General features: G+C 37.3%; 1 protein-coding gene across 3 annotated transcripts in view; it reads right to left on the reverse strand.

The window, feature by feature from the left end:
* GRM7 (glutamate metabotropic receptor 7) overlaps nucleotides 1-14,516 on the reverse strand; it is a 359,963-nt gene that overhangs the window by 121,476 nt on the left and 223,971 nt on the right. For all 3 annotated transcript variants that reach the window (XR_014895237.1, XM_085300020.1, XM_085300019.1), the window contains exon 7: nucleotides 11,666-11,805. Coding sequence is in view for 2 of the 3 variants with exons in the window: in XM_085300020.1 (XP_085156146.1) it covers nucleotides 11,666-11,805 (140 nt within the window). In the remaining variant the exon portion in view is untranslated. The remainder of the gene's footprint in view (nucleotides 1-11,665; nucleotides 11,806-14,516) is intronic.

Below are 14,516 nucleotides of genomic sequence, written 5' to 3' on the forward strand. Positions count from 1 at the left end.
ACACCAAACTGACATTACTATCCCCACCAAAAGCAGCCAAACCTGTTATCTGTAAAAATCTCAGCAAAGTATTTGCTCTTGAATATATTTGCTGACAAACAAACATTAGATTTGCAAAAAAGGATTTAAGAAGTGATGTGTAGGAGAAGAAACATYACCGATTTTAAAAACATAAGTTGTTATTTATTTTTTGACCTATTTTTTGTTACTCATTCTCAGAGTTTAAGTCCGATTCCCTACAGATTCATGGATATTTAAGAGAATAATGCAAGATGGGGCAAATTGTGAAGTCATACATGCCTTCTGCTATGTAATTATTTTTGTCTTTATAGCTCTCAGTCTACTTTTCCTTTAGCATCTGTATCCTTACAAACATTTTACCTTGCAACATTCTTAGACCTTCACAAAAATTGTAATGATGGTCAGAGTTGCCAACAGCTAATACAGCTTAATTCACTTTACACTGCCTATGGTAGTACAGCTTATATGGTATATGYTACCAACTAGGCAAAATGGGTGAATAACAAAGAGAAAATGACATTTCACATCTTTAATGCTTAGTCTGAGCTAGTCTTCCAAGTGAGATGCAAGCTTTAACTACACACTACACARCCAAACATCTGCATAGAAAGCTCAACTTACTGAATAACTCTTCTTCTTAAGAAATACAGTTTCTAGGATTTTCAAGGATGGCAAGTAACAGAGAGGAATGGGTCCACACTGGTCTGATTTTCCTCTATTTGAAATTCTTTTCTAATTCTACAGATGTAGGTGACTGAAGGGAGGGTGTATTTGTTCTTCTACATTCTCTTAYGCTATTCACACCTAGCCATATCAAAGCCGTCTACAGCTACAATTCTCTCTTTAAATTATTCTCCTCATAATAAAAAGTGACACCCTGGCAGGCTTTTTGATTCACCTCATATAATATCTTGCTTCAGAACAATTACACAGGACTACTAGATCAGTAACTTAGCTGCAGCAGGATACACTAAAACTATTTACTAATATGAAAGAGACCAATCCTAAGCTTTCTATTACATATATCTGGACGTTAATTCATTCAAGATCGTGCTGCTTCCAAGATTTTCTGGTTTAATTTGGTATTACATGACAAAATTCTGGCACAAATACTTTGAAGGAAAATCTGAGACACTTAAAACATTCTCTGGCTTACAACACACATTAGCTTAGATTTTTTATTAAGAAAACCCAGGTACTAATACGATTATCTGCACTTATTGACAATTTGGAACTGGACAAACTGTTTAGGTCTCTTCTGTGATACAGAATAACTGCTGCATGGTTCACACAGTTATTTTCATGTATTTTGAGGCTTTGCTCTTATCTGGCAAAAAAATATTTACAGCAGCAGTTTATAAACCTGATGCATCAAAAACGTCTGTGGTACTATAATCTGCATCAGTTTTATTCCAAGAGAACTTACCAAGTCAGACTGTAACCGCAGCATGTGCGCAGGACTTACGCGATGTCAGYCCTGCTGCCTATTAGTGTATATTTTAGACACATGATCAAGGACTAAGGAATTAGCATATGGTCATTCAGCGGGCCAGTAGTTTGAAAAATTCCCATCCAGTTAGCTGACAGAAAATTAATTCTGCAAGTTAAGGTAATTAAAGGTGTTCATACCAGTCAGGGTTGACATGAGCAATGAAAGATTACAGAATCTAATGACAGAACAAAATAAACAACATTTATTATTAACATATACATTACAGCCATTGATATGTTGGGCACAGCAACTTGTTAAACCTAAGTATGTAACTAGGATGAATTGTAATAATATGCTGATGTACTTATTCACCTTTAAATTTTTGACTGGTTGCACACAATTTGGCTGATGGCCTAATGAAGAATGCATTCACAAATGCCGAAGAATACCAAAGAAATTGAAAACAAGCTGCAGATCTTTTTGAAGGACTTTGCATTTAGTAGTGTATATTCTGTGAAATGATTCCCATACAGCTAAACCCTTGTGACCACAGAAGTGAGACCATTTCTCATTTTTTCCATGTGGCACTAATGTAAGGTTCCACGYTGATGTGACTGCTTGGTTGCATAGTTGGTTGCTCTCCTCTTGACTCCATGAAGCTTTTAGTCCTGGCTACAAAGCAAACCTGCACTGCTGGAGGGAGCAGGTCTTCCTCATACCTCCCCATAGTTAAGACGCTGTCTTACACTGCTAGGTCTGAATCCTTGAAGACAGGGCACCTGAACCACCCACACAACAGTTGTGCTCCAGCCACTAGCTAGTACACAAAGAGCAACTGCCACTTCCTTTTCTGAGTGCCTTTGGCAAGCTGTCTACCCAGTAACTCAAGGTGACCAGTCTGAGCTTGGTCTCTGCCAGGCATCACAAAGGGGAAAAGGCAGATAAGGACTGTCACTGCCAGGTTACACTGGGGAAAAAAAACAGGGACAGTCATTCATTCAAGTACCAAGAAATCTGGTCTCAGGCTAGAGCCACAGCTCAATAAACTAGAAATTGTGGAACAGCACCAAGACTCGTATAAGCAGGCACCCCCTAAAGTAAACTTAGGACAGCAATTACCAGGTTTCTGAAGGAGAAAGGTTTCCTAGTGCTTCCACATGCCTAGACTCTGCCCACTGTTAGCATCAGCATAAGGTTTAGTTAAGTAGGAGATAAATGGAAGACAAGTGGGAGAAGAGGCCAAAGCCAGATTAGGACAGTAATCATGAGGCTATCATGTGAGAAAATCAAGTATCATTCCTCTGGGTGCCACTGAATTCAGTCTCAGTTTTGGCTCAGGGTTAGAATTACAGTTCAGGAAAACAGAAGTTACAAAGTGAGAGTAAAAGTGCCATGGAGCAGAAAAGCCTGAAGAGGCTTATCTCAGCCACATCAGGTGTAAATAGCTGAAGAATAAGTCCAGCAGGTTTTTTTAATGTATCATAAAGCTAACTATTTTGGACACAGTGACATTTCCAAACTACTCCCTGTGAAAACAAGGAATGTCATTTCATTTAGGTGTTATGGAACACAGTCTCAGTCTAGGGTCAGTCAGAGGCAGTTTTAGTTCACCAGGAACTGAAGAGAATGARTAATATTTCCATGGGAAAGAACAACTCAGATTAAGTTATTTTCAGAAAACACAGATGACGCATCAATGGCTAAAATAATTTTTTTTTTCCTATTTATTGTAAACCTGGCTATTTTTGGACACAGTTGCATCTCCATATATGTCAATACACTGTCATGTACAGTTAATTAAATCAAAGGATTTAGTTGATTTCATTAAAAATGTAAACTGTGGTAATTTTCAACAACCAGCTGCATCAGCTGAAAGCTTAAGATACTGCCGTGATACATGAAAACAAAACACACTAATCATACTTAATAGTTAAAATCTTAATTTTAAATAACACCCTGACCTCATTTGCTGCATTTATTTAATGAGCCTAACACCTGAATAATGCATATCTCCTGTCAATCTACCATTTTACAAGATTTTAGTCTCAAGGTTGTAATATAAGTGTATTATCTTCATATCAGCTACTCATTACAGTCTGTAACAGCAATGTGAAGTGATACTATAAGGGCCAATTTATGTCACAATAACTAAAATGGAAAGAAAATTGATACCAATTTTTATCCATCTTGATGCAATCTTTAAACCACGATTTTAAGCTCTCTCAGATGTTGCAAACAAATACAAACCAAAAGGATTTGACATTGCAAAGGTCTGTGCCTGTATATACATCCATCCATAGACACACACACACACATATATATGCACACACACATACATATGTATATATACACTTGCAAATAGGGGTTCTGTAATTATATATTACATGCATACAGGAGCTAGAGCTCCTCGGAATGCTATCAATACTTGCTTTCAGTTACTTATAACTTTACTAAGTGAAATTGTTTAAGATGAAATTTTCTAGGTTGATCTATGTCAAGTTACTGGTTTTAAATTTCATACAAAATGGTTCAAAATAGCAGGTCAATACACTTTTTTTTACAAGTGCAACTAACCTATGCTCATTGTCTTGAAATTATCTCATGTCTCTCTACACGAAGCAAAAACTTCTAATCAGCCAGATATGTACCTTTTTGCACATTGGTGCAAACCAGAGAAATTGCAAACTTTCAAAATTTTAAATCTGCATATGCTCCAGAAAGATTTAACCTGTGTTATATAAAATACTCTGAAAAAAATTTCTCCTCTGAACATGCTTCACTCTAAAGAAAAAAAAATAGAAAACAATGGAAAGAAATAAATCTGAGCACATTATTTCAGAAAACTGCCATCTGTTGGCAGAATATTGTTCAGCGTCAAACCTCACGGAGTAAATCAGTTCCTTGGATCTAACCGTCTTTCTGAATATTTTACCAAAAATGTCAGCTATATATAGATCTCTTACCAGAACGTTAGATGTTTATTCTTTTCATTAGCCTGCTATCCATAACATTTATTTCCAAAATCTACAGCAGAGATGTTTACAGCATTTAAATAGATTAGTAAGACCACAAATAGATGCAATAGGTGTTGAAGTGTGCAGGATTTACATAAACTGCACAGATGATTTTATGGGGGGAGGGAGGAAGAACTGCAGTATACTAAGTCATGTCATTCTCTGTGACAGTCACTTCCTTCGAAATCTGCCTCTCTCCCTGCTGTGCCAGAGGTGGCTCCTGGTTTGTTCCTTGTCATTTTTCTTTGTAGGGCAAGAAGCTGACCATTAAGTTCTAAACAGTGTCTATTTGTTCTAAGACCAGAGAGAGGTCTATGAATGTTGTGTTCTATAAAGCAAGATGTTTTTTCATCTTCCTGTTCCTCTAAAATACTGAACTGAACCTACGGGTTCAGTTCATATATATAGCTATTTCCCCAAAGATGATGGAGTTTACTAACAAACATGTAGCAGTTTTCTTAGCACTATATATAATGTGAATCAGGATTTATAGACAGAGTTACTAATGTACATGTTTACAGAATCATACTGATAATTATCAATACTATTAATCTTCTAAGCACTTGTTTAGAAAGATTGCACTAATGTAATAAAAACACTATAATAAGAAAACTAAGGAATCCCTAGGCAGGCAGCATTCTGAATTCTACATGCAAAAGACTCCATATAACCAGCAGTCACATATCAAGCTGTACACTTCTTAATGTTACTAAACAATTTACAATTCAGGGACACGTCTCTAAAACAATACAGATTTTTTGTTTTATCTCTGCACACAGTGGGCTTGGGCATCTTTAGTATGTAATTGTTTCTGTTTATAAACAAACTAATTCAGAGAGACATTCAAATTTTATCTGGAGCTAACATTTAACCCTGTCTAATGCTTTGGAAATGAAAGATGTTTCATGTAAAAGCTACTTGAAATCTCTACAGTACAAAGGGCAGAATATCATGTATTCCACCTTTTTTTTTTTTTTTTTTTTTTTTTTTTTTTTTTAATCAAGCCAGGATGTATCTTCTTCAGTCATCCTGAAAATGTGCTGCAGTCTGATCAGTACCTGAGTGCCCAGTGGCACCTTCCTAAGCTGTAACAGTGAGCTGGAGATGCTGATGCATTTAAAACAACATGATGCAACCTATAAAGACACTAATAGGCCAGAAGTACAGCACTAATTGGTGACTGAACTGAAGGAACTGTTAGCTGCTCTAGGAAGATATTCTGTAACGACAAAGAACTAGCTCTCTTGTAACCATTTCCGCATTCACCAACACAAACTTAAGGTGAGGCAGAAAGTCACATATGCCACAGTGTTGAACATTATGAGATTAGAACCACAGCTTAGCTGGGCACTCAGGCACAAAATGAAGGCAGGCACCCTTCCCTCACAGATAGCTTGATTCTTGATATTCAGTCAAGACCTCAATTCCACAGGATCTCACTAACCCAACAATTTATTTGTTATCAGATCATAGAAAGTATGTTAATATCTTTATGTAACAGCCAGAATTCCTTCCAGACTGTTCTCTCCAGCTTATTCAATGTTCAGCCTCAATAGTGATGGCATAACCAAACCAAGGCCAAGTCAAACAAGACTAAGTCACTTATCAAAGTGAAGACTTTAAACACTGTGACCCTGGGATATTTACTGACCCTAAGATGTTTGTCAATATGAAATAGGAAAGCAGGATAGAAATGTAAGAAAAGGTGAAAATTCTTGCTTTTCTGTCAAATGGAAGTCCGTCATTCACTTCAGTGATACAAGAAATTGAATCATAGAATCATAGAATGGTAAGGTTGGAAGGGACCTCTGGAGATCATCTAGTCCAACCCTCAAGCAAGCRGCCCATACAGGGTCCGACCCAGCATCCTTGGCATTACTAGCACCCGTGCTCTAACCAACTGAGCTAAACAACTGAATTAGTATGCCTACTTGTTCAAATCCAGTAACAGTCTACTTACTGTGCAATACTTATGTTTACCATATTTTGAACAATAATTAGTAACAGCAGGACAGGTTTTACTTAACTGTGCTTTCTGCATAATTGTTGGGGATTTCTACATGCTGCTGTATTTTTAGAGCAATTTTGAAGGAAGAGGAACAGATGCATGCACTGCCTGCCCATGCATCTGTAATAACTTCCTTCCTGTTAACTTTTGAACTCGATGGCCAATTTGAAACATAACTGGGAGAAGTAGAGAGATTCTGAAGCATAAGTCTGCAAGATTAGTAAAAACCAATGGATGGCTAGAAAAAAAAGATCCACCAACCCTCAGCAYCGCTCTCATTCGTTCTGTGTAGCCAGCTAGCTGACCAACTGGCATATGTTTAATTCAAAGACAGTCACAACACGGCTGTCACTTGCACAGCAAATTACATAGCTATATGGGAGGGAGTTCAGTAATTACTGTGAAATTATGGAATCACAGGAAACATACATTATGGGAAAGCTGCTGGAAGACGGTATGCAGAAGACAATTCCTTGGAAAGTTACAACAATTTCAGAGGGTTTTTTTTAATTTATTTTGTGGATTTGATAGTTCAAGGATACTCACAGAGGTTTGGATGTGAAAACATAATAAACCTAGGACTGCTGAGCTATCTAGACAGAGAAGCAGTATCACTAAATTTTCCATGAGACCCTCCGGTTCCTCTAAGAGTGATCCATTTCTTTCTCCTTCGAGCACACCAGTTCCTCTGGGAGACAGAGGTTTCTGTCTTTTTCAGGCATTTCAAAGTATTGGAAGCTGCATTCACAGAAGTCAGCTACGTAACACAGCCGGGCAACCAGTTCCTTGCGTATCTATAGATCCTTCTATTGATATATCTCAAATTGCTTCACAAATACTAATAAATAAGGTGTCCATTGGTATTGTTATCTATGGCATAGATGGGGTAAACCAGAGCACTGAGACTTAATTATCTTTCTAAAAGTCAAACACAAACTGAAGAGATGGAAACAGAACCCATATATATTGGCCACTCTATCATCTTTACCCACAGAATTGTCTTCCTATTGCTTGAACAGCACAAGTGTTAGTGATGTAACTACTGTAAAAAACAAAATATTATTCAGTTGAAAAGAAAATGAACAAAAAACATCTGGTACCATTGGCACACATCCCTTCCTTCATGGTAAATTTACTCCTTTTTCACTATTAGCGTTAGTCTTGCTTCTAAAACATACCATCAAACAACAGTCATAGTAACAGATAATCTTATGGCCAAAAGAACATAAATATTTGGTAGCCTAAAACTTAAATAATCTCATGAAAAACTGCTTTTCTGATGTTATTTTTTAACAAGTCTGATAGCTTTCAAGTATGGGAAAAATGTGTATGCATCTTTGAGAAAAGTAAAAAAAATCTGAAGTGAAAGTGAAACTGTACAATTATCACTGTAAACTAAAAATACACCAGTTCAATAGAACAATACTTCAAGAAGGACAATCAACACGGGCTTTCTTACTATTTGCTCTTCTTCTCATCCTCTTTTAAAGGAGCAGACAATCTACAGGCATGCAGCTTGAACATATGAGTTTAAATCATGGTATTTTAAATGCATTAAAAAATAGTAAAATCATAGTCCTTGGTAACATACATTGAAAACACCTTCTGCAGTTCAGTAAGTGCACTGACATTCTAAAATGCTGCTGTAATCGACTGTATTTCTGATCGATTTAAAGCTAAGTATGGACATATTTCTTACTCCTTGGAATGACGTCACTGCCTTTAACACGAGTGTCCCCTCAATAATAGCATACTAAAATACAGACCTGGTTTTGCATGCTAGTGTTACCGTGGTTAACAGTTTTATTGACTAATTGAATTAGCACTATTTTTGCTATTAGGTAGGTGATGCAGGTCAAGATCGTGGATTTCAGTGAGGATGCAGCTGGCCATACTTGTGATCTTGAATTTAGGGCAAAGCATTTCAAATTGTAGCAGGAAGCAAAGTATAAATATTGCATACTTAATCTGCATGCGGGAGGCTGAAAGGGGCTGGACAGAGCTTTACATGATATTCGTAAAACAGAGAAAAGCAGAACGTGCTCTTCCATGACCTCCTATGGGAGGTGGATGGATATTCTTGCAATCAGAACTTCACTGCAGGGAGAACAAAGCACTGCAATGTTTTTTTCAGTGGAATACCGGCCAAATCATTTAAAATTAGGCATCTGCTCATTTTATTCTTGTGTAGGTAACTATGAAATACAGCCAGAATTATCACTAAATCACACCTTGAGTGCGTGTAGACATAGCTGTATTAGGTTGCTTGAGATCAAGCAAGCAAAAGGAAATTATACTGGCCTTATGTAAAAACTACATTATGTCCTGAGTTTGTTGCAGTGAAAAGCCATAAAATATTTTCTTGGTAATTGACCAAATTCTGACCTCAGATACAGAAATGAAAATCCAACCAATCCCACTCAGAGGAGACATTTCACATATAAACTTGTTAAAGGGAGATCAGAATCTGGTGCTGTATGTGCACAGAATAGTCACCTGTCTTTACTGAACATTTCTGCCAGACATAAAAAAGCAAAGGTGATACAAAGATGTGGAGAAGCAATCAGGTTTGAGACAAATATACCGGCATAGTCCCAGACATTTCATAAAACCAGGCTTATAAGTTGGTGATAAGAAAAAGAAAACAGTGATATGGCATATTTTTAAGTCTTGTGAATGTATGTTGTTAAAGATCTCTTAAGTCTATCCAGTAAGTGACTCATGCAATAGAAAAAGAGAAATGAAAATAGAATTCCTGATTTTACTTTAAAAATACGGAAGAAAATGTCTATATTAATATATAAATAACCAAAAAATATCAAGAGTAATCAATCTCCTGTCCCCCTATACTTCTGGCTTGCACTTTAAAATGTGAATGGGAAGACCAAGTATACCATTGTGAGAACAGACTGACTATATATTTAACAGTAGTACTTCCACGGAAATACATGTCCTTGCTCATTCTTTGAATTAAGAAGATGATAAAGAAGAGAATGAAACAACCTACGACAGTCTTGGGCCCTTAATTATGTACCATCTTCAAAATCTGGAGTGTACAACTGCATGATATTGCAGTACAACTTTTATCTCTTGTAACTGAGGAAATTCAAACACAGAACTAAAAGAGATCTGCCCAAGATGACACATCTCTTGTAAGACGGAGTACCCCCTCAGCATTTTCTAATTTAATTAGCAGTCTCTCACCAAACTATCCTTTCTCTATTTATTTATTTATTTATTTCCTTCTTACGTTGGTATTAAAGACATGAGAACTGGAGAAATATGTCCTAAAGTGTTACCTCCAACAATAATTACTGAAGATAACTCAGAGCCTATGGCACTTTTTTCTTTGGACATACTTAGCAGTTATCTATTATTCTGATTTGCTATTGTAGGAAATCTTGGCTTCTCTAAACTCCACAATTTTATTTTTGTAAGAAAATATATATGTGGATTACCTTAAAGTGCTGATCCCTGTGTGGATTCTGGTGAGAAATTAAGACTGGTAAGTGCAGAAAAGGGGAGTTTCTGTGACAATCTCAACTACTCACATAACACTGTAGGCGTGTGAGGGTATGAGGGTGAGGAGAGTGCACTTTTTATGGAAACATTTAACACAACAATAGGAATACAAATCAAGCTCCATTAATTTAGTTTTAAATTTTAATGAATCRGGATGAGTAGTTTCTGTAAAGTTGGATTTACTTAATGAAATATTAATATTTTTGCTAAAAGAATTGTAAATTGCACGTTACTATAGCAGTTTGCCTTTAACAGAACATCACAAGTTAAAAAATACTGAAATAGCATACATCAAATCACAATGAGTTAGAATTTTAGAACGAAATATTGTGTTCAGTCTTGAAAAATGGACCTTGGTAAACCACATTAATTACTTCATTTAACAAAAGACACAGATACATTAGAAGAAGAAGAAAGGATTCTGTTAGCCTTCACATTATAATACTTTGATCTACTTAAGTGGTACAAAGCTTGAATACAAGCTATGTAGCTTGATTAATAGCTCACACTTTCCAACGATTTCATTCTCTGAATGCAGGAACTGTTATGCATGTTTACATACAGAAAACAGAAGCACAGTTACTGTTGCTATGCCAGGTACATCCTGGTAATCTCTTGACTGTGTGACAGGTTTAGAGCATTGTCACACCAGTCTTTCCTTTTCCCTTCCACGCTGGTTTCCTTCCAAAGGAAATCCAGATGCACAGGCAGGGAAAGAGCCATAATACTCAAGGATGTCTTCCCTTTAGATGATGCTGAACAGGGAACTTATTGCACTATGAAGTAACACAGCCAGTGAATTCCTGACTTCCTAGGCAAGTTCCTCTAGCATCATCTCAGGTATCAATTTTAACTGAGAAAGAAAACCTTTCTGCAGCAATTGTCATTTCACTTTAGTAATACCTTGATTTTAAGCAGGTTCTGCTGCTGAAAAACAGTTAAACTGAACTGAAAATACGGCTTTTGTACTTTAACAACAACATCTACCAAGAGTCAAATATCTATAAGGTTAAACTGGCACCTCTTCTCCATGCATTCAAGGCCCAAGTGACTTGCACGAAGTCAAGCAGGAAGCTTGTGCCAGGGCTAAAAAGCAAAGAATGTCCTTGTCCAGATGAAGTTGCAAAAATAGTTTCTAGCTTTCTCTGTTACCAGTCACATATGTTTTTTTCACACGGGCAACAGCAAAGTATTTTGGGGGGTCTTCGATCCTCTCTTACATGCTTACAAAAGGACCATCTCATTCATACGGCTATCTTTGCTCCGTGCATAAAAGTAACAAAGGAAAAGTGAGTAACACAAAAAAATATTTAATTTCAGCCTTCCTAAAACTAGAAAAACTGAAGACCATCTAAAAATAAAAACGTATTGGTTTCAAAAAACAATGTACTACTGGCTCATTTCCCTAGCTGGCAACTAAAGACTTTAGACATGCAAAAGCAATAAAATCTGCATAACCATCTGATGTCTCTATTAGTGTGAAGCGCTTAGGTACTCGGAATACAGAGAAGAGATGGCAAGATGGAGTAAAACAAGATATTATAAAAACACGTTGGGTAGCTGTGGTGAAACAGTAGAGCTCGATGTATTAATTCTTGCAGGGTGACAAAACACATTTACTGATTGTACCTGATAAACAAGAGCAAGCAAAGAATAAAATTGACTCACATTGAGTTGAAGGTCATCTGTCCACTGACCAATGAGCCGGTAGCCTGGGGTGCTGGTGTTCGTTGTGTGGTACTGAAAGATGTCATAGCGCCCCGGTGCATCACCATTTTTATTAAACATCACTGGAGTGCCAGCACTGCCTGAGGAAAGAAACAAGACAAAATCCAACCAAACAAAAAAAGCCAAAGTTTTACAGTATCTGTTTTATTTATTTAGTCACAGTTGAGAGCTTTCAGACTGGCAACATGTTTCAGGCAACGGCCATCTATCAGCCCAGCCATTTAAAATAAACACCACTAGGACACTGTGGCATAATCCTAGCCCTCCTTCTGTGATTAATGATTTCTATGCAAATCTACTGACTGAAAGCACAATGAAGCAAAACTAGATCAGACTTACTTCACTCTAGTCTTGCATGCAGCAAGAAACAGCAGAAAGCTTTTCTTTCTGCCCTCCAGCCTTCCTCCCCATCTTTCTTTCTTTAGGGAGTTCTTTAGTGAAAATCAGCTCTGTGAATGGAGCTTCTAAATGATTTTTTTTYCCCCAGAAAATGTTCCATCTGCTTCTGAGAGATACTGCTGTCAGAAGTCAGCCCAGGTCTAGTGAATCTTGACTGGCATCCAGAAATAGCTTCCTCCTCCACAATATGTTCTTATCCCAGTAATCAGCATGCAGTTGAGACGGAAAAGAACAGAATAAACCACAGCAAGACTATTCATTGCATGATCCCTTATTTAGCCTTTATGACACTGATACAGGCTGAAAAGTATTTCAGTCAGGACCAGTTCAGGATCAGGATCTGTCACCCTTTGCTTCTGATGGGCAGGAGGTAAAGCCTCCAGCACACCCAAATACAGTGATTTGATTGATTCTCCTCAGGGCAAAGTAAGTCCACAGACTGGAAGCATGTTGATAACTGAAATGCATTACAGATGATTCCTTAGGAAAGTTCTGATCATCTGCATTTTAATTATCATAGCAATAGTGAACTCTTTCTTAAATGAGAATTCAAAGCAATGTTGTATTTTCTCACAGCTCTAGGTAAAAATTTCAAGAATCACATTTATTTCAAGATATATTAAAGCAGGTTTCAGTGGGGTAGAGTAATATTGTGTCAAGATTGAAGATTATGACAATGCTCAAGTATATCACTATTCAAAGCTTCCTCCTACCGTGTAACTTTCTCTTCCCCAAAGCAATGAAAAATCTCTCCTGTAGTAGCACTGAACTTTAAGATTATGGTTTTCTTTACAATTCTCATTCTTCATTGAGTTACAGTGAGTGAAAGAAGATTTGAAGGAGTGAATTAGCATAGTTTCCATTCTAGCCCAGGTAAATTGCTCTTTGTCTATTCTACCAATCCTTCTGAGATTAGATACAGATTAAGTTCAAAGACTGGTACAGAAAATCTTCCACTGAAATCTCTCCTCATTAGTTCCCTATGACCACTAGGCAGATATTTAATTGTCATTACAGATTAATGTAGCCAGAATACATATATAGTGAAAACACTTTAAATGAATACGAAGGAATGGCTATGACTCCTAGGCTCCTTCTGAAAGTTGTCACAAATGGGATTTAGCCAATCATGACTTTTAAGAGGGCATATATTATTAACTGAGCGTGGCTTTGTCAGAGCTGACATAAAAGAATATAGTTCAAAGTGCAGCAGCTCAAGTGAGACTCCCAAAATGCAACATCTACATATGTGGATTCCATAGATCCTGGCAAAACCCCCACATTGACATGAACAAGCGATCATATTTGCAGACTACGAGACAGGCTTATAATTGGTGCTGTTGTCAGGGCCCTGCCAAACTCATAGAAGCTGAGAGAAATTCTGCTGCCTTCAGCTCGTCAACAGACAGAAGGGAAGCAGCTTAACAGCACACCTGGGTCACCTTCATGAGCCATCTGAAATAGCCCCTGGAAATCTTCCTGGCCCAATTATGGCTGCCCCAACGTGGGTGTACTAGGGTAAAGTAAAGCTGTTATTGATTTCACGTCTGGGAAAGCAAAATAGGCTATTTGCCTGCCTGCATATGGTGCTGATACAAATTTCAGCGCTGACAAACACCCAGCGTTATGCCAGGAGAGGTGTGGAAAAGGGTCAATAAAAAGAAGACCAATATAAAAAATAGGCGCTATTATGGAGCGTGCGCTATACAGAAAAGGCCTGAATAGATAACATATCAGGATCGATCATTCAGAAATGCGCTGTGCTGTTTGTGTTTTGTGGGAGCAATGAAACTCTTTGTAGGTCACTGCTAATAGTTTTTGTGTAACTCCTTGCAGATAGCTTTAAACACTGACATTTAAAATAATCCTTAACAACAGTGGATGTACTTGGATGTTCCAGGGCTGCAGACTCCACAATAATACTGCACAAAGCAGCCTTACGTGCTGCGCCACTTCTCCAGACCTCTAAGCACACTGTTCCTTAGGACACCTGTATTATGCATGGTTGTGAATACTTGACAGTTAATAGTAAGTGCCTGTAGCTATTTTCAAATGTATCTTCATTCTGCTTTAAAATTACATAGAAAAAATATCTGTGAAAAGTCTTGAACCTACAGGAAAGATTAATATCTGCAGGAACATAAAGAACTGTGATAATCTGAGGTCACAAGTCAAGCAGGAGCTTCCAGTTTCCAGACTTTGAAGATCAAGTAATTGGACTCCCAAGCCAAGGATTTGTTTAGTAAAGCGCAAAACATTTTTAACCTCTGTATGGGCTCTGGTACATGTTTTAATGCTTCCTTTATACTATCTCTGTGTTAGGATCTTAACTCTTTCAGTCCTGCATGAAACTGTTACAGCATTTCATTCTGTTTTTGCAATTCCAGTTTCC

The sequence above is a fragment of the Rhea americana genome, unplaced genomic scaffold (assembly GCF_003343005.1).
Source record: "Rhea americana isolate MKP2758 unplaced genomic scaffold, rheAme1 scaffold_16, whole genome shotgun sequence".
Taxonomy (NCBI): domain Eukaryota; kingdom Metazoa; phylum Chordata; class Aves; order Rheiformes; family Rheidae; genus Rhea; species Rhea americana.